Here is a 24,197-nt window from a genome sequence, read left to right on the forward strand (position 1 = left end):
ACATAGCTTCAAAGACTGTTCCACAAAATGTAGAAATATAGTCTTTTACATTTAAACGTGACAATAAAACAAAAAGATAATGCGAAGTATAGAAAAGCATTTATACATTTTGTTCTTTCATTGTGCATCCTCTCAGTGCGACATGAATAGAAAAATGATCTATTTCACTTTTGTACCACTAGAGGGCAGCATTATTGTCGAATAAGCAACAACAAAATTCCTCACTGTGTAAACCTAACATGAAATATTTTTCATTCAAATATTTTCCTCATCATAAATGTTGAAATTACGTATTTTTCTTCTTGTTTTACCTTCCATATTCTCAATTAAAGATACATAAGAAATATACCATTTTTTATATATATATATATATATATATATATATATATATATATATATATATATATATATATATATATATATATATATATTTATTCAAGAGGTTTTTTTTAATAATAAAACAGAAACAGGAGCAGTAATTTCTGTTGAATTGTTTTACGATATCTTCCAAATATTTATCCAATTTTGTTTTGCTGTTGCCTTTGGATTTTGCAAAATGCTGCATCTTACACCTTGGGAACAAGCATATTTCTCAAAAATCACTTGTCATATCTTCTGTGTTGTGAAGCAGATTCATTTTAGGCCTTCAATTGTGGGATAACAAACAACAAACTGAACAAAGCATATCAGTCTAGTTTGTAGGAATTCATGCAGTGCGTCACAATTTATGACTTGAGTAAATAACATGGATGCAATGGAAAAATATACTGTCTTTTCTTAAATAAGCTGATGTTACAAAACTTGATAGACAAACAGTCATTATGTTGGGTCTTCCCTTTAAAAGGTTAACCAAAACAAACACAGATTGCAAAGTCCAAAAAGAACGGACAGCACTGTCAAACACAAGCTGTTCAAAAATTTCCCACAAAAAAGAAAAAAAGAAAAAAAAATCCCAAGACAACGGAGCAGAATGGCTGCAAACATCAAGATTCTTGTCTGCATTGGACTTGCTGTTGTTTTAACAGGTAGAAAATGTTTGAGGCGTGATCAGCTGGCTCAAGAAATATTTGAAGTAATGTTTATTTCCGGTGTTTTGTTTCTTTCTGTTCAGGTGTGGGAAAGTCTGCCTTTATTGGAAAAAGTCACAGTGGGGGGAAAGACAACCTGGTTCTGCAGTATGTAGTTAACAACTCCCTAAGGGAGCATCCAATCCTCACCAAACTCAGACTGGTAAGTAAACCCTGAAACCCTTAATATTATTTTATTAATTGTGTCTTTTTTGGCAACTGATGACTAAACAGAAGGTGAGATCCTGTCTTTATGAATCATGGACAGTTTGTCAAAACTAAAGTTTTAGTTTTGTTTTTGTTGTAACCACTTAACCTCTGGCTAAAAGCTAAAGGCTAACCTTTAGTCACTTAACCTCTGGCTAAAAGCTAAAGGTTAGCCTTTAGCCAGAGGTTAAGGGTGATTGTTCAGCATCTACCTGGCACCACTTTATTAACAGGGAAGATAAAATGGTGTTTATAGGATAATTGTGGGGTAATAACAGATTTCCCACTCTAACATGATTTGTTTCTTAACAAATAAAGTTTAGGTTCTCAGTAGTTTTGTGTTGAGCAACTCATGGAGCTAATGATCAATCTGACTTTTGAAACCAATGAAATCATAAGTCATCGATAAAGCGTCTTCCATGCTGTTTTTTTTTTTTTTTCTGTAGCAAACAGTATTCTGTTAAAATTAATTATGCAAGCACTTTTTGATTGAGCAATATTAAACTTGATACTTGTTTAGTTTTTATTTGTATATCTGTAAATGATTAACTAGCTACTATTCAGGGACATTTGGCCAGAGGTTAATTAATAACTAATGAATGATGTGTCCTTTGAGCTCCGTGGTATTGCACAATGCTATGTTCACACTAAAATTGTATTTAGCGTAAGAGAAGTAAAGAACATTACTTAGTTACAGAGTGAAAGCAATATGGTCCCCAAACACTAGAGGGCAGACACACACCAGTAAAATGCAGCAACATGCCGTCTGAAGCTGCAGAACCAGTTCTTCTGTGTTTTCGCTTCAGAGGACCCTTGAAGATCAATGGAACAGAATGATGGTGGCAGCAGAGCAAGCCCAGTTTATGGCAAATCTCATACGACTGATCAATGCCACAAAAGCAATTGAAATAGGTAAGATAAGTTTACCGTGTGTCTCACGCCGTGTGGATTTGAAAGTGACAGAACAAATCACAAGTTTATTACTTTAATTGTGCAGAGCTATTTGTTTTCCTCTAATAAACAGTTTTGCTAACCGTAATATTCTAGGCCAGATTCTTGATTGGTTCGGATTTGTTCCTTTATCCGAGTAAAGGTTGTATTTTATCTTTACACGGGAATCTAAATTTTAATGTAAAAAAATAAGGAAATAATCAACTAATTTCAGAAGAAAAGTGACAATAATTGTTATAGTTCAGAGCTTTGATCAAAGCATTTGATTGCAGTCCAGCTTCTAGTTTCCAGCAGTGACTAATTGTTGTGATAGAATAGTATAATTCAGATGTGTACAGACTGTTTTCATAAAATGTTATGGACTAACCAATATATTTGTGATGCAGGGATGTACACTGGATACAACGCTCTGAGCATGGCTTTGGCCTTGCCAGAGAATGGACGAGTGGTAGCTTGTGAAATAGAAGACACCTACATAGAAATAGCCAAACCATTTTTCAAAGAGGTGAGAACAGTAAAAAAAAAAAAAAAAAAAGAGTGAGAAGAAATATGACTTGGACCCCTCTATTATGAATATCCTAATGTTTCAAAGCCCCATCCAGATTATATTACACAAGTGCACAGTTCTTGGTCTACCAACATCAGAATTTGCCATTTAGCTTCTGTCAGAGCTAATTTGTGCAGCAGACACAGCAGATTGCACATCCAACAACTGTCAGTGTGTCTCCAGAAATCCTGCAGGCTGGACACTTTGAAGGTGTCTGCTCAGGAAACTGTGTTACAGAAAGATCCCAAGCCAAGCAGTGAAATCAATTCCTGTGTAAACCTTGAGAAAAACATTATTTTTAAGTGGCTGCATAAAATTCAGTTTATAAAATTTTCCTTTTTTTTTTTTTTTTTTTTTTTTGCAGGCTGGAGTGGAAAATAAGATTGATGTTCAGCATCAAGCTGCACTTAAAACTCTGGGTAAGTGGTTTTGTTGATGTTGTCGTTGCTCTCATACAGATGTGAGTTTTGCGTTTACTTTTTCATCTTGCATTTTGTCAGATGAACTGACAGCAGCCGGGGAAGCCGGAACGTACGACTTTGTGTTCGTCGACGCCGATAAATCCAACTACGACCGATACTACGAGAAGTCTCTGGAGCTCATAAGAAACGGTGGTATAATTGCAATCGACAACGTGAGTAAAGTTCAAGTATCCAGTTTGTGTTTTGACAACAAACATAAAGTGAATCATATCTGTGATCTTGCCACACTGACAGGTGCTGTGGAGTGGAAAGGTCGTGAACCCTGCGCCCAATGATACCACGTCACAGACTCTAGATGCCCTTAATAGGAAGATACACAAGGACCAGAGAGTTGAACTGAGCATGCTCACTGTGGGGGACGGGCTCACCATCGCTATCAAGCGCTAACGGGGGAGTTTTTACGACACAAATGTGTTCAACTTATTGTTCATTATTTGATTAAACCGTTTACTTCCTGTTTATGTTCTTTCTGTAAATTCAACTCTTATTGGTCTTCACAGTTTTAGACATCAGTAATATGTGATAGGGCCTAATTACAAATATATATATATATATATATATATATATAACATTTTGAGCTTTTTGACTGTATATGATGTTCTTGTTTTTACAGCATGTGGGCAAAGAAAGCAAGACCACAAGTGAGAAAACAAGACAACAGGGGGGAGGGGGAAAAAAAAAACTGGTTCTGAGACATTTATGCATTTAAATCTAAATTAAATTAGGTTATGTTCACCATCCAATTAAATGAAATTACTTTTGATCAAATAGTCTATCTTCCTATCTATCTTCCTACCCACAGTCATCTACAACTCTTTGAAGATTTCCTCACATGTCTGTCGACAAGATGTTGGTTTGCATAATGGTGATTTTTGATGTGGCTGACACATCTCACTGTCCAGAGCTCCATTCCACTAGAGGTCGCCATGGCAAGAAAGAAAGAGCAAAAGATGGAAAGAAAACAAAATATTTCCTACTGTTAATTTACATGTTCATTGGCAGTGGTCGTGACAGAATATCTATAGCGGCTATATTTGATCACTTCAAATCTGAAATGTAAAATACTAACAAATGGTTGAGAGTACTAGTTTTACTGTACTGATTTGCACTAAACAGAGACACCATTAGAGGAAAATACAGTTGAATTCTATCTTTAAATACGCAAGATAGAACATGTTCAATGTCTTTTTAGGACAAGGACTACCTTAGATTGAGATAAACATTAAAACAAGACAAAACAGACCAGCAGGATTATTCCCCAATGATAACTGATTGTTAAAACATTGTTTTAATTGAATAACCTTTTAATCTATTTGTACAAACAACACAAAGCAAAAAAATAAAATAAAAAAGTCAATTCCAACAAGAATTAAAGGTGACCAAGTTCAACTCAATCACTACAAGGTGCCCAGAACCTGCGGCTGCTAAGTGAGTCCACTTCATTAATACTCCATAGCGCAAAGTGATTCAACAACACAACAATTCTGTGATAAATGTGCCAAAACTATAGCAAACCATTTGAAGGAGACCCAAACATTTGACCCGATTAAAGAGGAGTTCTACCAATTTCATGAGATATCGGAACATTTCTCAGAGTAAAAGTAATAAATAAATAAATAAATAAATAAACAAAAATACAGAAATTGGAATAAATATCTCATTCATAATTCTGAGATTTAGCAAACAGAAACACTCGTTGTGGTAATCTTAGCGAGGGGGGGTGGGGAAGGCGCGTATTTTCATAATGTGTGTGAATATCAAGTCTTGATTATAAATATAGATACAACTGAGTGAGAAACACCACGACCAAACATCCTCTGTTACTTTTGTAAAAGACATCGGATGTCAAGTTAATTGTTTTTGTATTGACGTCGACGCCGGGGGCTTGCCGACGTCATCGCTTTCTGCGGACAAAAAACGTGGAGTAAGAGTTCATTAAAGCGCCAGCTGACGCGACACCTTTTCAGCACCACGGACAGCTTCGCTCTGCAAACTGGGCAGCTGGCGGCGCGGCTATAAAAGCCCGCAGGGACGCCTGACTCTCTGCACCAGAGATCCGCAATGACAACCCACAGGATGGATGACAGGTTCGGCTTCCCGCGTAGAGCCCTTCACGATACGTATTCACAACTTAAGCCGCCGAGACGATCGGAATTAGAAACCAGGAGGGCTTCCGCGGACGTGAGCTCGCCACACGCCAGATCTGAAAAGCGCAACGAGAAACAGCTGATGCACGGCTTGAACGACCGACTCGCAGGTTTCATAGAAAAGGTGCACCGGCTCGAAAACCACAACCATCTCCTGGAGAGGGAAATCGAAGACATCAGAGGGAAAGTGAAGCCCGCGTCTTGTTTGGAGGAGGAGTATGGTCCAGAGCTGGGGAGGCTGAGGCAGCTGCTGCAGGACATCACCCACCAGAAGAACCAGATTGAGATCGAACATCATAACCTAGAGGAAGAGCTCTCCACCTTGAGGAAACGGCATGAGCGGGAGACGGAGAGCAGATCAGAGGCTGAGAGCAGCATAGTGATCCTGAAGAAAGACATGGCCGAAGCGTACCAGGCCAAACTAGTGCTGGACCGGAAAGTGGAGTCCCTCGTGGATGAAATCAACTTTCTGAAGAGAAGCCACGAGGCCGAGGTGTCAGAGATGTGTGACCAGATTCAAGATGCTCAGCTTAAATTTAAAGCGCACGAATTTGGCCATCCCGGCGTCACTGCGGCACTCCGGGACATCAGGACGCAGCTGGAAGGTCACACCGGGTCCGACGTCCAGCTGGCCGGGGAAAGTTTCCGAGTTCAGTTTGCCAGACTGACGGAGGCCGCCGAGGCCAAGAGGGAAGCGCTGAAAGCGAGCCAGCGGGAGATTCAGGAGTACAAGAAGCGTCTGCAGGCCAAGAGCATCGAGCTGGACTGCGCCAAAGGCACCAGAGAGGCTCTGGAGGCGCAGCTTCACGATGTCGAGGATCGCCACAAGGAGGAACTTATTCACTATCAGGTATGGCATGCTTCTTCCCGCTTCCTGTGGCGTTAACACAGGGCGAGACACGGCTTAACGAGGTCATCTTGTCTCTTAACTCAGAACACAATCAAAGAGCTTGAGAATGAGCTCATAAACTGCAAATTCGACATGTCCGGCTACCTGAGGGAGTACCAGGACCTCCTGAACGTGAAGATGGCTTTGGATGTGGAGATATTGTCATACAGGTATAGTAAAATCAGCATGAGAATAATTAGTAAAACTTATTGATAACATAAATTAGTGGAACCTTGTATTATTTCGTATATTTTATGCTTTCTATGTCCATATTTCAATCTAAACGTGCAACTGTATTACTTTTTAAAGGTAAGCTAAAGAATTTGTGCAAAACTGTTACATACCAAATACAATAACACATACACCATGTAAACTGATTCTATTAATCAGTGGCTCAGAAGGCAAAGAACTATTAGTGCATCTGTATTAAATGTAAACTCTCTTCTCCATCCTGCAGGAAACTCCTCTGTGGCGAGGAGGCTCGTCTGTCCTCCATCTCCGTCTCCGACCCTCAGGTCCCCTTGCCCCACATCTACCATCAATCACCCGTTTACACCCTCCCCAGCTTCAGTCGACCAGGAGTCACGCAGAGGCGAGCAGAGCCCAAGTACAAGTTTGTGGAGGAGATCATAACAGAGACCACCAGGGAGATTGAGATGTCAGAGTTTGAGGAGACGGGATCAGAGGAGACGGATGTGGGGAAGGACGAGCAGGAGTGTGGAAAAAGTGAGAAAGGGGGCAGCGAGGAAGAGGGTGATCATCAGGACAGTCGAGAGGACGAAGGAAACCAGATGTCTGACGGTCAGCAGAGTCAAGTAGCCTCCGATGAAAAGTTGGAGTGTGAAGATGATAGAAAGGTAGCTGACGATGAGGAGGATAATAAAGAACAAAACCAGAGTGAAGAATCAGAGAAGACACCGACTCTCAGCGGTGAAAACATGGACACAGAGGTAGATAATAAACCAGTTGAGGACATGAAGGAGAAAGAAACTGCAGAGGTACCTCATAAAATAAATATCTCTTCAAAACAGAATGATTCAGATGAATCAGAGGGATCTCTAGTTAAATCTGGTGAGGATAAACAGGGATCAACTAAAGAAGAAAGCGTTATCGCAGCACAAAGTGTGAAGCCTGCTAATGAAACCGTGGTTTCAACATCTGAGGAAGATAACAAAACTCTGCAGCACAGTGGTGTAGAGGTGCAGGAGAAAGCCAAAGAACTGACTGGAGAAGCAGTTGTCTCGACAAAGATGGAGGAATGTGTAGAAATTGCGAAAATACCTTCTACTGCACCAGAAAACGAGGAGAAAGACGTGAGCCAACCGGAACAAAAAGAAACTACTAAGACTGATTCTGGAAAAGTTGAGGAAGAAAACGCAAAAAGCACCGTGGATGCCACACGTGAAAGCAATAAAGACCAAGATAAATCCCCATCTTCCAAATCTACAGCAAAAGCAGAGGGTGAGCAGCCAGAGAGAGGTGGCAAAACCCAAATCACTTCAGCTGTGACTGCAGAAACAAAAGAGCTACAGCAGGCGCCTGCAGATGGCAGCCAAACTCCGGTCTAAAATCAGAAGATTCAAAAGAAAACAAAAAAAGAGAGCTTCTGCTGAAGTTAAGAATGGACAATAAAACATTGCATTCAAAGACATGGCAGCCAAAAATAGAGGAGAGCTCATAATGCAAATGTATAATTTTGGCACCAGCAATCAAGCGCAAAGAACAATGCAAAGTACTAGAATGTATTGTCAGCATTCTTGTTTTAAAAGAACAGAATAGGCTTTTTTTTTTTTGCAGCATGATTGACCTCAAAGTCAAACTGGATTTCAAATGTCTTGAAACAACAAAACAAACTAAAGTAACTATGAATGTAGATGCATTTTGGTCATTTGTTTGACATTGATTTCGCTGTGGTGTGTGCAAATAAAAGCAATATTAAATCATTTATTTATTCTGGGACATTTTTCTAAATTTATGTTGCATTTCTGAAACGGACAAGTCAACAGATTCACATGCATACATGGAAACACTGTTTTTCTAAATGTTCACAACTACGAGGTAACATTTTTAGATCAGCACATTTCTGAATTACTAAACAGACTCCTGTAATCAAGATGTGTATTTTGTAAAAATGCACTGAAAACAAATATAAACCTTGAACTAACCTGACCGCTAAGTTCAAACCAACGTGGTTTGAACTTAGCGCGTTTTAGAAGACTAACACATTTTTCCTCTGGGAAATTTTTACAGAATCTTATCTCCTACCGCAAGCCAATTTGTTTAAATTTTGCAGGATGCTATACTAACTTTGTGCAAAACTTTGAAATAATTTACCACTGCATTTTTTTAAAATACCTCACAAACCCCTAATAAGAGGTTTGCACACTTTATAAATGCATTATAATTATCATTCTGGTAGGCAGTTATGACTTTAAAGACTTTATTGAAAATCCATACATACACAAAGGGACCTCAAAGACTTCTTTATAGGATTGGTCTCCTCTCGGAACAGAAACACAGCTTTACATGGTGCACATATGCAACTTTACTCTATTCCTCCAAATAATTTTATAGTTTGGCATCACTTAAACATTATGTGCTCCACAGTTAATCTGTTGCTGCATAATTAACAAAATATAACTCTGTTTGGGCGAGCCAACATGCAGGTTTCTCTCCCACTATAAGTAACCCCAAACCTGATCAGTTTAGGGTAAGGTCACATGTGTAGCTTTGCCAAAATATCCCAGCCTCAAACGTCGACAAACAAGACATCCATGTGTGTGCATTATTAGGATTTAAGCACAAATTGACATTAATTTTAGCTCTGGATTTGATAACTGCTAAGATGGCAAAGAATATCAAAAGTCATGACAGTAGATAGTGGAGGTAAAATATGTCAATCCTAAAGTAACGAATGTTTGGACTTATGTTTTTACATAAAAAGGAAAAGACTGGAGTGTCTGGGATTATTACACTGAAGCCACACACAGTTGTACGGAGGGATTGGATTATTACAATTACCGTGGCAGTGTTGAACAGGAACAATGACAAAATGCATAAATAATATGACAATGACAGACTTTTGGTTTGATGCAATCACAAAGTAAAAAGCATCAACAAAAATAAAATATTCTGAAGACAAAAGCACCAACATGACTTGGTGCCCAAGATGATGTTGCAGAAGCCTTTGAACCGATCTCTCTATGATTTCCCTTTGCTGGTTTGAGTTGGACATACTTTTAAGGCCCGATTAGTCTGATATTCCCTTGTCCCTTGTTGCATGAAGACAGTTTAAGCTTCCAGTTCCAAGCCCAGACCCAGCTTATGGCCTCCTACATTGATGTTCTTCCCATCGATCAGACCAGAGAGAGTCAGTTTCACACCTACAAACACAAGGGAGAAGGTTTAGCTGTTATCTATACACTACAGTTTTCAAGCTGTTACCAACCCAAATTCCACATCTTTCCAGACTGTGTAGAAATCATGTTGTAAATTGGAAGGAAAATTACACTTTTATTTTAAAGCTGCAGTGGAGTTCTGAGAAACCCATGGACTTGGCTTGAATTTTTGAACAAGCACACTTCACAGCTCTCTCCCCGTTGCCCTCTGCTACACTACGGCCTTTGCTCTACAGCAGTCTGTCGAGAACTCAAAGAAAATTGTTCATTTTTCTGTAATGTTATTTTCGCTGCCATTAGCTGATGGCACACTGATTTTTTAGCTTGAATGAAGGTACGCACTGTGCGGTGGAAGCAGTGCATACATGAGCACGATTGACAATGCCAAGACATTCCTCCAATCTCTCAGTTACAAACTACTTTGGATTTGACCATTACAAGGATACCCTGCAACAAAATTAACTGAAGCTTGTGGTGGTTTCACAGCAAAATGTGAAAAAGTTCAACATATACACTTGGTATATGTTCTGAAACATATACTAAGTGCTCCTGCAAATTACACTGCGGTAAGAAACTCACCTGGTCTAAGAGATTGGGTGTAGCCAAAACCAACAAGGCTACTGTTGTTAACTTTAGCCTGAAAAGTCCAAAAACACAGAGGGGGGGAAACAAAGATGTCAGTGAGCAGTATTAGGTCCAGAGTTTCATGGTGACTTTTGTTGCCTTAGAACTATCACAGATGGTATGGAGAAAAAAAAAACTTACACTGATGGAGGCATCTTTATCCAGTTGGTATTTGGCAGCAATGCCAAAGTTTGTGCTGTTGTTGCCAGCAGTCCATGCCAGGTTGATTGCAGTCTCCAGCTTGTCACTGGACTTCTGGTAGATGGAACCACTAAATTCTGCTCCATCATTGCTGTAATGATTGAAAATAAACATTTCCAAATAAAAATGTATTTAACTCCTTCAAATGGCAAAGAAAACCCAAAACTCATAAGGAGTAAAAAAAACAACAGAAACAACAACTCTACATACACGCTTGTGTGTAGCTGGAAGTCTGCCGTCTTGTAGCCGATGGCGAAGTTGCTCTTGGTCATTCTGGATTTGGCGGAGTCAAAGCTCATCTGGTAACCGCCGAGCCATCCCTCGTAACCAATGACAGCGGCTCCGTGGATTGTGGGGCCAGCGAAGTCAAAGTCAACATCGCAGCCCAAGTTGATGTACTCACGCTTGTAAGCGGTCTTAACTTTGCCACTCTTCTTGCTGTAGGTAAAAGAAGGATTTTGTTAAAGAAAAAAAATATTTACAAAAATTAAAAATCCACTCTATGCATAAGTCAAGTACCATTTCCCACATTATGTTTGTCTTTTTAGTACCCTTTTTTTGGAACATATTTTTACGAAATTAACTCAACATCTTGACAATAAATACATAGGCTGAGTTTCAGAAGGGAATTCAATTTAAGATGTGTCTTTATCCCAAACATACAATCCCAGTGAAGTGTTGCAACATACTCGTTCTACACAGGGACTCAGATCACATAGCTGGCAAAGACACTTGTTAGAAATATTTGAGGCAAAGATCAGGTTTCCATAATTACTTATGGAGTGAAGCAACAGGCTGAGCAACCTCCTCCTGTTGAGTCCTGGACTAAAATACACACAAAAACAAAAACCCCAACCATCATCTTACCCAGTGTTGGGTGAGAAGGTTGTGTCAAATGTCAACTTCAGTCCTTTTGTAATCTGCAAGATGAAAAATATGGAATTCACTGGAAATAAGAAAAGTTATGCTGCTCTGTCAAGTTCCTGCTCTTAATGTACGAAAATGTTAAACATTTATGCAAACCTGGTCTTCAACAGCGATTTCTGTTCCCAACGTGTTGTCAGTGTTCCACTTCTCAGTGAAGGTCAGGCCATATTCAGGCCGGTTGTATTTGGTTTCCAGGGAACCGACAACTTTGCTGGTATCAGTGTTGGACGAACCAGATGTTTTGAATTCCTGCAGGAGACATTTTTAGAGAAACTGGGATCACTTAACAGGCATGAAATTAACATTACCAATTGTAGTAAATTTTGAGAAAATTAGTTATTGCACAGTTTATATGTATTTTTGTTGCTATACTGATTTTTTGTGGGTACTTTAAATCTAAGCCAACAAGTATAAAAACGCTGGGGTTTTTATAATTAAAAGTGACTTGAATGGAGGTTCCGATGAACAAAACAGAAGACTGTAAAGAATTGAGCTTGGGACAAAATAAAGATTTCAAAAGTTCAAGGCTGAGTACAAACAATACTTTTAGGTGTTTTTCTTTTAAAAGCATCATAGGGATTTAATAACTGCCAACATGATTATTCTCAACCAAAGTCCAAATGATCTTACAACTCCGCTGGCTGACTTTGTCTTGACATCAAGCTTCACCAGGCCAAATCCTGTATGAAATATGTGTTTCAAAGTTAAGTTATCAGTTACATTTGAAAGAAGCTTCAACATCTTCATGAGTGAACAAAGACGTACCATAGCCTTTGTTGAAGATATCCTTGGCAGATTTGCCCAAATCAGCATAAGCGGGAGGCACGGCCATTATACCTGCATATAAAAGGGGGAGAAAAAAGTTACATCTGTTTAACCCATGATATTTTTTTTTTTTTAAGTATAGTTTCTGTTTACAATTTGCATAGTAAATATGTGACAGGACAAAAGAATATAAATATACTTCATGTGAATGGAAAACACAAACCCCTATGAATGGAACAATTGTGTGTATATATGAAAAACAAACGTACTAGATTCACAAAATATTACAGTTCCACTTGTGCATAAACTCATTATGTTGCTGAATTTACTGGAGAAGGAAGCTTGCAGTATGTCTTTAGTTTTTACATGTTTTTGTGTTCTTGAACTATTACTGTTATATTTTTACACACAGCAATTTCGGTACAAAATGTTCAAGTTAGAACACCTCTTTTTTAAAAAAAAATATTTATATTAGTTTCAATCTAATTTTTGTTCTTGTGTTTTAGTGTGTATTTTCTTTTTTTTTTTTTTTTTTTAGAAAAGTAACAGAAACAGGCTTATCCATTCAATGTAGAGGTTTACAGCTCCAGTGCTTGATGTCCCATTGGACTGCAACTTTTGGATGCATCACTGCTGAATAACCTTGTTGCCATGTCAGCACACTTGGCAAATCCCTGATCATTAACCTTTTATCTACTTCAGGTGTGTTAAGAATGGAAAGGCATCCAAAAGTTGCAGAACACTTGAGGACAGGAGCTGCAGACCCCTGTTGTATTTGATTCTATTTGAAAACCCAATGGCAATGTTATTTGTGATCTTATACATGGTACAGGTGTGCAATATTAGAAAAAACATTGAATTGCCATGATGTTACTGGTGGATGTTACAGTGTTTCAAAGTGTAAGGCATATAAACTAGAGCTTACCAAATAATGCACCTATAGGTAATGTGCTTTGTAGATGCAACACCTGACACACTGAAATAGGCTAACTGACTTAAAATAGCATGCAGCTTTTAGGATACGTTCGCTCTGCAGGCCTTAATGTTCAGTTTCAATTTTTCATTTGAAATCTGACTTTCTTTTTCACGTGGTCGTTCACATTTCCAAATATATACAACTGCATAGATCTCCTGCCAGCCAGCTAAAAGTGTCCTGCATGTGCAGTGTAGGATGCAGGCACATTACGTGTAGCAAACGTGCTCACTGTTTGTGGAAGTAAACATGGTTGGGAATGATGGAGACCATCTTGCCATTTTAAATGTGTTGTTCAAATGGAGCCAGCACTTTAATAATCCTCATTATCTCCTGTCAAAGTTGTTTTTTCTTCCCACTTCTGCGTATCAGGACGCAGATTAGTATAGGTTGGATGAATGCGACCTGGCCGTACAGACACAGGTCACATTTGAAAAGATCAGACACGCATTAGACATTGCATTTAGGACCACAAGTGTCCTGGGTTGCATTTGTAAAAATCCAATCAGTTTTGTTCAGACTATCATGAAAAGATCAGTTACATCTCACAAAGGGGCAAGAAAATCAGATTTGGGCCACTTCAGGCTGCAGCGTAAATGTAGCCTTTTATATGCATGTATTCTTTTAAGTTGTATTATGCAACACTTATGAAAGCTATAAGCGACTGTTGAAATAATTTATTAAAGTATTTTGTGGAAACATTTCAAACACACATTTTTATTCAAGATACTTATGCCTGGGTGCCAGAAGGACAAGAACAAAGTTTTATTTTTTTCTGCACTTACACAAGTTATTAAGATAAAACTTGGTCTTATATCCCTGTTATGACCAACGTATTAGGCATAGACAGACGTATCGCTTAAGTGTGCATTTAAAGTGTAGATGAGCAAACTAAAATAATAAATAAATATTAATAAAAACAATATCAATAGATGTACATACAATAAAAATATTAATGGGAGCTTAGTAGTTGTGTGGCATGAGGGATGAAACTGTTGTGGAATCGGGTTGTTCTGCATTTATCCTTATCCTTATCATTTATTAACGATAAGAGGGAGCACCTGTGTTGCTGAACTGTCGGGGTTAGAATCAAAAGTCTATAACTTTCTTATATAGCTCCAAGTTATACAGTTTTTATATTCGTTGAGTAAAAACAAACCCACCTCCCTTGCCAACACCGTAACTGTTTCACTTTTTTTGATGAGCACCTTTGGCACAAATTACATCTTGTGGGTCAGGTAGTTAACTGCCAAGGTTACCGGGAAGAACAGGAGCCATTTTGACTACAATGGGTAAACTATTTAGTCGTGACTCTTAATGCTTTTACTGTAAATCAGTCGCTAAATACAGTTGGACTGGAGAAGGCTTTGACCGGTGCTAGATACTGTGATAAGCTAAAATAGCTTATTCACTTTGACTGTGGGTGTCGGCTAGTTTCCGCAATGCTAACAGGCCAAATAGATATAAAGCAATATCTAAAAAAAAAAAGATTTGTGGCTGTTTTATTTAAATAATTAAAAACAATGTGTTTATTTTTTTTAGACTACAACTAAAACCTTCCAGTAAGAGCACATGTGTCAGAATTAGCTCGCTGCTACAGCTACTGAAGCTAGTTATGTTAGCCTGCAGAGTTCCGCAGCGAGTAAAGCTACTCTCTAGCTTGTGTCTTAGAGAAGACCTACGATACAAAACTAAATAATAAGGAGCCTTACCAGTTGAAGACTGTGTTAGTGTTACACTAAAGTGACTTTTTGGAAGTGTTCCTCACAACACACGGCAGAAGCAGGCGTCACCGGTTGGAGGGCGAGCTGAAGGAGACTGTTCTGCAACGAAATGCTGACCTTTCGGTTTCCAGTTTAGGGCCAAGGGCGCCCAAACGTTTGCCTGAGTAAAAATGGGTTTACATCACAGACGGCATTTTGGTTTGAGTTTTAACTTCGGTTAACCATTTTCTCTATAAACGTAGACGCTTGAAGCTAAAGTTCAGTTTTCAATTCTTTGGAACGAGTTAAAGCTGTTTACATGTTTTTAGCATTCCAAAATAAAATTATATGTTTTGCCTTTAAGAGTTAATAAATTACTGGCCGATTAGACATTCTTTTCTAACTTCAAATTACAGTTTTATTTATTTTTTTGCTACTTATTTAATTTTTGCTACTTATTTAGTTATTTAGTTTCGATGTAATGAAAAGTCATATTTTCCGAAACACAGTTTATATTCGGAACATGTTCAAGCCATCTTTGTAATTTCTGTGGGTCTTTGGAACATAGGCATAAATACGTATTCGTATCAATACTTTGGAAGATTATATGTATGTGTGTGTGTCGGGGGGAGGGAAGGGGCGTGTGTGTGTGTATTTGTTTTTTTTTTTTTTTTTTTTTTTTTTTTTTTTTTCTTATTATTATTATTATTCTTACGCGTTGTCTATCTTCTTCTTCAGTCTTTTTTGGGCGGTGGCACCCAACGTTAGGATGCATCATTGCCATCTACTGTGCTTGATGGGTCACGATATTCATTTCAATGGTCTCAAGGGCCAGTGTCCTGCAACTTTTATGTTCTTGTCCTACATACTTGGCCGCACTAACGTGCAGCCAAGATCTACAGAGCTGCAGTCAGTCACTACTCTCCCTATGCATTGCTACGGGCAGGCTCCAATAAAGTAATAGTTTGTAGTAATTCATTATCTGCATTGTTGAGTATTGAAAATGGACGTACAAATAATCATCAAAATATATTATACGAGATTATGGCTGTTCATCATAGGATATGTGAACAAAATAAAAATTTCATATTATTCTGGACTCCTGCTCATGTAGGTATTTTGGGGAATGAAAGAGCAGATAAGATAGGTTGGCTAAGGAGGCTATTAAAAAAGAAGATATTGATATGTCAGTAAAGTTATCCAAATCTGAAGGCAAAAGTATAGTGTAGAGAGAAAGCAAGAAGATATGGAAAATTAGGTAGGATAATGAAATAAATGGAAGACATTTATACAAGATACAAAATATACAATTGATGTAGTAAGGTTCAGAGGAATAAACAGGAGGGAGGAGATAATTATAAATAGAATAAGAACCGGGCACAGTTTTTTAAGTGAAACTCTTTTTAAGATGGGGAAACATCTTACTGGTTTATGTAGTTGGTGTGATACTGTAGAAACGATGGAACATGTTTTTATTAGTTGTATAAAATACGCAATTCAAAGAAGATTATTAAAAACGGAATTAGGTGTTAATAGGGAATTGAAATTTGAGAATCTGGTTGATCAGTTAAATAGTATTATGGGGGAAAAGAAGATTTTTCGTTTTTTAAAAAAATACTGGGATCTTTATGAGAATTTGAGGTATAGATATTAGGATCCAATAGATGGCAGTAGTGCAACAATAATGGATGCAAGCTGCCGTTAAAACCCGAAGAAGAAGAAGAAGAACGATTATCGGAATGAAACCTGCTCCGCACCACTAGGAGGCAGTTATGCAGCTATCCTTTGTTTACCAACTAGTGCGCCATCAAACAGAAGAAGGCGAAGGTTTGCCGCTTGCTAGCGTGTGGGTAACAATACAAGTATCTAAGCAATTTTCTGAACTGTTGTCTATTTGATTGTTTGGACGACTTGAAGTCACCTTATCTTCGTTTGTTAGTTTTCCTTCGTTTGATGATCATATTCAGAACGCGGAAAAAGGTAAGCTGGGAATTTTGAACGGAGTAACAAGCCTGTGAACGTTAGCATTTGTGAGTTTTGACCATCACGTTACAAATGCAAAACGTACAAATGGACGACCTGAACGACGAGAACCTACAAAAGAAACCAGTGGTTGTTTTGACTCGACTCCCGGAGTTTACGCTCAATGCGCTTCAACCACCGACACCCCAGCAGTTCGACAGCGAAGCCGAGTCCCACGGCAGCTCCGACTCCGACATGCTGTGGGAACCCGGGGACGATTCGGGAGACTCGGATTTTGGAGCTAAAAAGAAAACCCAGCATAAACACAACAATTCTAAACACAAAAAGGCGAATGAAGTGACAGTGCCTACACCGTTAGGGAGCATCAACAGCCTCAGCAACAGCAGCGTCTGCAATAACGACGGCAACACCACCAACAAAGGTAAGGACGTTTCCATCCACAAATATAAACCAGTAATAACACTGGAGTTGCTAGAATGCCTACGGAGTTCAATCTCCCAACTCCGTATTGCAATTGTGTGTTTCCCCCCCCCTCCCCAGCTGCTGAAATATCCCCGATCATAGTGTCTGCAGCTTTTGCCAGCCACTCAAACGAAACGAGAAACGTGCGGCCTGATTTGCCAGAGCCAGAAATTAAGTTGGACATGGTAGTCCTGGCCAGGAGGAGAGTCACGAGGTGGCAACGAGGCAAAATAGTGGAGATAATCAATAAGGGTAAGAAAGAACACTTTAATGCGTGTGTGTGTGTGTGTGTGTGTGTGTGTGTGTATTTTTTAATAAGCTGAAATAAAATCATTAGTTGAATGAAAAGACAGGTGTTCTAGTTGACTCTAGTAATCCTTTTCCAGGAACTGAGGTAGTTTTCTGTGACCATTCTTGTCCTCTTCTGTATCAATCAGGGTAAAACCTTTACCTCAGAAAAGACCCCAGCATGAAAAGTGAGTCATCCTCTTCAAACTTATTGAGATCTCATTAATCAGAGCTCAGAGTAATACGTTAATGCCTTGTGCTTCATGGGAATATGTAACATTGGTCAGTGTCACACGTTTCCATGGAGTTTGAAGGCACTTCGAGTCAGTTGGTAAATCAAATTTGGGCGTCAGACTCGAGCTGCAGAAACAAACACTTCAGGGTTGAAACAGTTAATCAGATTAACTCTGATGGATTGATTAATGAAATAATCCAGTAATGTAGTAACTTATTAATGGTCAGCTGGAGTATACTGACTCTCAGTCAGAGTTTCTGACAGAGCAATGTATTTAAGCAGATGATGGCAGGTGCACAGGGAGAAGGCAGAGGAGCTATTTTTTTTTTAATTTTTCACAGATTATACTGTCATGACAGTGATAATTTTAACGCATATATAAAAAGCCATCATTTTTATATATTTGAATGCACCTTGAGACACATTTTTGGATTATGTGACATTATTGGCTCATTGCAATCTATTCATGGTAGCTGTAACTTTAAAATCCATTAAAAAAAAAAAAACATTACAGTCACTCTTGTGTCGTCTGGAGTAACTTTCACTCCGAAAGTGAGAGTCATCGTAGTTATCTTGCTAAAGTTTGCTAGCTTTATTTTTGCTAGGTCAGCCTTTTCTTCTTTCACTCATTTTGCATACATATTGCCACAAAAGCTTTTACTGTTTTTTTTTTTTGATGTTTTACACTGTGACTGCTCTGATGCAAGCTGAGATAAATACTTTGTTTGCCTGGGTTTTTTTTTTTTTTAGCGTTTTCTGTTGCTTTCTGTATCTTCCTTACCTGATGCAGGAATGGTTAGTAGAAGCATTTCCAGAGCAAATTACATTTACAATACTGACTTGTTGTTTTTAAGTTGTCTTTTAAATGTATTTTTGTAAATAAATTTAAAAAACCATTGACATGTCTGAAATATCAACACGTTTCATCTTAAAAAAAAAAACAAAAAAACTTTGCACCCTTTTTTATTTTTAATATATGCCATGCTACATGGCTTGTCCTTTTTGTGCTTCTCTCAGTTTTCCTCGAGTTTCGTGAGCTCCAATAAAATCACGTAGACAAGATTCAGTAGTTTTGTTTTGTTTTCTTTTCGTCTTTGCAGACGACGGACGAGTAAAATATAAAGTGATTTTTGACGAGAAGGGGAAGAGCTTGGTATCGGGACATCACATCGCGAAGGAAACCACTCCAAAGCTGGACCAACTGTACGTCGGAGCCCGAGTTTTAATTCAGTCTCCAGAAGATGAGCAGTGCTTCCTGCCTGGACTTTTGTCTGAGCTCCCCAGCAGAAAGAATCGCTTAAGGTCTTGGATCAAATGACTGCTAAGACATTTATGAACCCCCATTTAGAAAAAAAAAAGTCTTCTTGAATAACTTTATGCTTTTCAGGTTTCTGGTGTTTTTGGACGATCACACACCAGTTTATGTCAGCTTACCATCACTTTATCTCGTTTGCAGACAAAGTAAGTTTGACTGTTTCCTCCTTTTTTTATTTCTGAATTATATTTTGCATCTTCTGTAAAATTACTGTAATGTTTGTTTCATATGTTATGTTTTAAAGATAATATTTACCCTGCACCTAGTTAGGACTTTACCTCTGTTCTTTTTTTTTATTTTTATTTTATTTTTTTGTCCTAGCATTGCAAATAAACCAAACCCTTGTTTGTGCTTATTTGGTTTCATGCTGCATACAGTTGAAGCCAGATATTTGCACACACCAAATTAAAAGAAGCACACATTTCTTTCTCACTGCCTGAAATTAAATTGGACCAAACTTTTCATGGTTTAGCTTGGTGAGAATTACAAAATATATTTCTGTTTTGTAAATGCCAGAAAACTTGGGAAAGACATTTCTTTTGTGACCCAAATCATACATTTCATGTAAACTTTTGAATTTCCTTAAAGTCACAAAGGAAATTCTGAAAAAAAAAAAAAATGTTCTTGCCGAGTTTTCTGGCATCTAGCAAATAGAAATAACTTGGGTCTAACTAAGCTAAAACAATAAAGGTTTTTTCCAATGTGTGTTTTTATTCGGTGTATGTAAATATCTAGTTTCAACTGTAATTGCTCATGTTTTATCAGGATTAGTACTTATGCTACATTAAGATAGTATGTTTGTTATCAATTTAGTGCAGTTCTTTTAAACAATTTTTTACTTAACATTTCTGTATTTTATGCGGTACTTTTTGCTGTTTGGTCCAGAAGAGGGCACTGTGAAACAAAAAGTGCTACAAACTGTGGAAAGAATTTATTTTTTTTTTCTTTAATACTTTGTGAATAATTTCTCTTTTTTTAACAGTGGATGATCCTTTAGGCGACCTTCCAGAGAGTCCACACAAGTGCTTCATGGCACAGTACTTGAGGAGTTGGCCGTATCCACACCTAACCCACTATAAAGAGGGACAAATCCTTAAAATAGAACTGAATGGAGTCCATCAGAAGTGTCATGTTGAGTTGGTTGATTGCAGCTTGATGAAGGTTGTTTTTGAGGTTAGTATCTTTCTTTTCTGATTTTATTCTATTTTGTAAAACCTAATCCATTTACGTGATGTGTTTTAATCCAAAAATAGAACAGGGTTGAATGTTTTTTTTTTTTGTTTTTTTTTGTGCTATTTCAAGGAAATTATCCAGATGTGGGAGATGCCAATGTTCAGTAAAAACTATAGGTCTAGGAAATTAACATTGGTAGACTGAAAAGTTGGTAGTATTTGTTTTATTGATGCTAAAAATATCACATTTCCCTATGAAATGAAATCCACAAACACAGATTCTGTTTTAACATTTTGTCTTTATGGTCATCATTTGACTGATGATGTTATACAAATATTCTATTAAACTTTATTAAGCAAAAGTGACAATCCCAACCATACTTTTCTCTTTTGTTGTTTGCAAATGTCACCAGTTAAAGTTAGTCTATTTTCAGTCGGGAGCATCGCTTCCATGAACAAGATTGCACTTCTATTTCAGTATTGCCCTGTCCAAAGGTTCTTCTTGAATAAATTGTTTCCTGTATGTGTCAAGGCTGAGCTCTAATACAGAATTTAAAGTTATTGGATGAGGCTTAAAGTAAAAGACTTTTTGTTTATCTGTGTGACTGAGTAGTCTATATATAAGGTACATTACCCTTGTAATTCAGTCAAATCATACATTTCAATATATTATTTCAGCATCAAAATGCTTTAAAATAAAATAAACAACAACAAACAAACGAGCAAGAAACAGGACTTTACTGCGGCAAAATAAAGGAAGATGATGAAAAGATTAAAGACAGACATGCACTAATGATTGAAGTATTTTTAATAAAAAAAAATTGTATCTTAGCATTCATTTTAAAGTAACTCAGAATTTCATCATTCTGTTCATCAATTTTCGGAGTCATCTCAATAGGGACAAGTGTCAGGGGCAGAAGTCTAAAACATCTGTAACACACAGACGGAAAAAAAGAGGAGACGTGGTTCATTCTTATCTCACGAGGAGAACACAGAGAAACCCAGTTACAGTTTTCCCCTATGTTCTGAAGTTCCATCTGTGTCTCCTGCACTTTTATTCAGTCTTAGGGGACGCCCTAGTTACAGGAGGCACGCAGCTCTAAAGGGAGGGGGAGAAACAGCTGCGTGCCTGAGTGACTACACAGCATCTCTTAACAGAGCACACTTTATCTCCAAAGCCAGGAATTCCTGTCTACTGTTGCAACGGCTACATTCTGTTCATCTTCTGGGAAGGTTACGGTTGTCTCCTCACGAACAGCCTGCAGACAATTTTATTTTATTTTTTTAAGGTTTTATTGGCTCTAGTGGCCTTTATTTGATAGTTAATTGACAGGAAACATGCAGCAAAGGTCGCCAGGCCGGGAATCGAACCTGCGAAGGCCGCGTCGAGGACTGAGGCTTCCATATGTGGATTGTGCTGACCCCCTGAGCCACCACAGCACACCAGACAAATATGTTTTGCCCACCACAAGAAAAACACTACTCATAATGGACATTTCCATTACCTGTTATAGTAAGTAAGGGTAAAGGCATAAAACAAACATTTGATAACTTATATTTATTACAACATTTCCCTCCTGTTTATCATATGTTTGTACAAATTCTCGCATCACTTAACAGCAGTTACTCCTTAAAAAGATTTTCAACTGCAAGGTCATTTTTATGTAAGCAAACATAATTACACTCAGAGATAAATGCTGCCATCATTTTAATCAGAAGACGGTCAACATCGTATCACTTTCTGTGTCTGAATCAGGCTGCTCCTCATCGTGTTCATCCTGTAGCTCATTGGTGCTTAATATAGGACAAGTTTCAGCCAGTTTTGATTGCAAGGCGGTTTAACAACGCTCAAATGCAGGGAATGCAACAACATCCCCACAAGGTTAATACTGCCGCAAACGCAGCTATGGAAATGAACACAGAGGCTACCAGAGACTTATACTTGCCAAGCATGTCCATCCAGTTGTCCCACATGGAGGTGTCGACACTAGACTGCTCTTTCATTTTTGTGGATAGGGTCTTCAACCCCTCTCGGTCAAGCTTCCATCGGCGGTGGTTGTGTTTAATGAAGGTGCAGCTAAGCTCTCCGAACACCGCGCACACACCTCCTCGCTCTGCCAAGAGCATGCCAAGGGTAATCCTATTTTGGAATGCCATCAGGGGCGTTGCCTCCAGTTGGTCATGTGCTGCCTCAAAACCTGCCACTGTGTAATTTCCCAGACGTTGAACATTGTAGTGGATGCAGTTGATTTCTGTAGTACACCACCAGCATATAGAAGACTCAAACCCTGCTTTAATTTGATCTGGAACACCTCTTGGCACCCCAGTTGCATCTATATCATTTCCAGGCAGGGTTATTTTAGATCTATTTTGTCTAATAGAATAAGCCCAATCTTCTGTCATGAGGCTGTTAAGATTTAACAACAGGTCAGATGCAGATGTAGAGTTTAGGGAGACGGCGAGAATGAGCGTGCACACAACACAATCTGTTTTGGTGGCATCAGCTGCTTGTTCTGCCATGAGGAGCCATCTGTATGGTCTTCCAAACATCCATTCATAAGCTGTTAACCCTGTTGTACTCATGATGTTAATGTACAGCTTTATCAGATCCAAGGACTGAGTCCAAGGCCTCCCTGTTTTCCACAAAGCCTTGGCTACAGTGATTGCATCTGGATGTGCTGTTGGAAACAGTTCAATCCATTTAGAGAATGCATCAATTATTATCAGGCAGTCCTTTTTCCCTTCACTTTTATTTAGTTCAATGAAATCCAACTTGTCCTATTGCTTGGCTGAGCTAGTGGGAGCATGTATATATTAAATAAGAGGCGCCCCAAGATGGAGCCTTGGGGGAACCTTATATAGGGATTTTGTCAACTTCCTTATAAAGTTACCCATTGACACAGAGAAGTCCCAGTTCTTTAGGTCATTAAAGTCTTGTTGGAGAATCTGACCCAGCTCTCCAGTCGCTTCAGTATTGTCATGGTGAACAATACGATAAAAAATTTATTAAATACAGACTGGAGGTTTTGTTTTTTTTTTCAACCCTATTTTTCCGCTTACAGCTGATGTAAACACGACAGACACTAAAGGATAGAATACTACCTCAAACTAGTATTTAAATGTTTTAATACCTAAATCTGGGCTTATTTTCAAAGACTACTTTAATCTGACAAAAGTGCCTCGTTGGAACCCCTATTCTAATTTATTAAAAATGTTTGCATGTAAACATTTTATATCTTACACAGGAAAATGGGGAGACGGACTGGATCCACCGAGGCTCCCTACGACTGGAGCACATGTCCAAGTTCTTGGAGTTGAAGCAGAATCGAGGATCCAAGGCAGATGATTCTGACTCTAAATGACCTATAAATTGTTGTTAGAGAAAGAAGACATTAAAAGAAAAAAAAAAAAATCATTTTGACCTGTAAATACATGTATCTTTCTGGCCGTTGACTTATATTTTGGTTCCTGACGGAACAGATGTAAGGTTGAAGCATGTAAACTCAAATTGGTAGTTATTTCTTTTGGTTTCTTTTGAAAAGTGTAAATATGTTTATTCTCTACTTGTTGCATCTTTCTTTCTTAAATGTATTTCCAAATCTTTGTGCGTAGAAACCCTGCTAATAGTAACCTGTTTAAATTAGGGAAAAAAAATGTAGCCCTTTGCTGCCTGATACATATGACAAAAAACATTATACAGAACAACTTATGTTTGATTTGAACATTTGAACACAATACTTCAAGCTTAATTTTACTCTTATTTTGATCCCGGAACTGTTCTTAAATGATGCCCCTGTACAAGTAAAGCATTTGTGTATATTAAAAACATCTATTTCTTTTATCAGTTTTTTTTATATGACA

At 38.2% G+C, this 24,197-nt stretch overlaps 4 protein-coding genes across 5 annotated transcripts; 3 read left to right on the plus strand and 1 right to left on the minus strand.

The window, feature by feature from the left end:
- The first annotated feature begins 485 nt into the window (after window positions 1-485).
- On the plus strand, window positions 486-3,797 carry LOC106947437 (catechol O-methyltransferase domain-containing protein 1-like). The gene is made up of 7 exons (XM_015032426.1): window positions 486-1,025; window positions 1,112-1,230; window positions 2,081-2,186; window positions 2,612-2,730; window positions 3,137-3,191; window positions 3,273-3,406; window positions 3,489-3,797. The coding sequence occupies exons 1-7, from the start codon at window positions 971-973 to the stop codon at window positions 3,639-3,641; spliced, it is 741 nt and encodes a 246-aa protein (XP_014887912.1). The 5' UTR covers window positions 486-970; the 3' UTR covers window positions 3,642-3,797.
- Window positions 3,798-4,018: 221 nt separating this feature from the next.
- On the plus strand, window positions 4,019-9,054 carry LOC106947434 (neurofilament light polypeptide-like). Its single transcript, XM_015032422.1, has 3 exons — window positions 4,019-6,251; window positions 6,336-6,460; window positions 6,748-9,054. The coding sequence occupies exons 1-3, from the start codon at window positions 5,316-5,318 to the stop codon at window positions 7,856-7,858; spliced, it is 2,172 nt and encodes a 723-aa protein (XP_014887908.1). The 5' UTR covers window positions 4,019-5,315; the 3' UTR covers window positions 7,859-9,054.
- Window positions 9,055-9,287: 233 nt separating this feature from the next.
- LOC106947436 (voltage-dependent anion-selective channel protein 2) lies at window positions 9,288-15,023 on the minus strand. Its single transcript, XM_015032425.1, has 9 exons — window positions 14,891-15,023; window positions 12,206-12,277; window positions 12,071-12,120; window positions 11,537-11,689; window positions 11,381-11,433; window positions 10,724-10,951; window positions 10,454-10,604; window positions 10,268-10,325; window positions 9,288-9,673 (listed from the first exon to the last, which is right to left on the minus strand). Exons 2-9 carry the CDS (start codon window positions 12,270-12,272, stop codon window positions 9,582-9,584), a joined length of 852 nt encoding a protein of 283 aa, XP_014887911.1. The 5' UTR covers window positions 12,273-12,277; window positions 14,891-15,023; the 3' UTR covers window positions 9,288-9,581.
- Window positions 15,024-16,610: 1,587 nt separating this feature from the next.
- On the plus strand, window positions 16,611-23,783 carry LOC106947435 (histone-lysine N-methyltransferase SETDB1-B-like). 2 transcript variants are annotated; one of them, XM_015032424.1, is made up of 8 exons: window positions 16,611-16,727; window positions 16,821-16,861; window positions 16,946-17,285; window positions 17,405-17,578; window positions 18,950-19,151; window positions 19,237-19,310; window positions 20,147-20,337; window positions 23,582-23,783. In XM_015032424.1, exons 2-8 carry the CDS (start codon window positions 16,835-16,837, stop codon window positions 23,696-23,698), a joined length of 1,125 nt encoding a protein of 374 aa, XP_014887910.1. In that variant the 5' UTR covers window positions 16,611-16,727; window positions 16,821-16,834; the 3' UTR covers window positions 23,699-23,783. The 2 variants fall into 2 exon arrangements, with proteins under 2 accessions (XP_014887910.1, XP_014887909.1); XM_015032423.1 differs by having other exon boundaries at window positions 16,611-16,861.
- Window positions 23,784-24,197: the final 414 nt, after the last annotated feature.

Source organism: Poecilia latipinna, unplaced genomic scaffold (genome assembly GCF_001443285.1).
Source record: "Poecilia latipinna isolate Pla-1442-1.1 unplaced genomic scaffold, P_latipinna-1.0 Scaffold241, whole genome shotgun sequence".
NCBI lineage: Eukaryota > Metazoa > Chordata > Actinopteri > Cyprinodontiformes > Poeciliidae > Poecilia > Poecilia latipinna.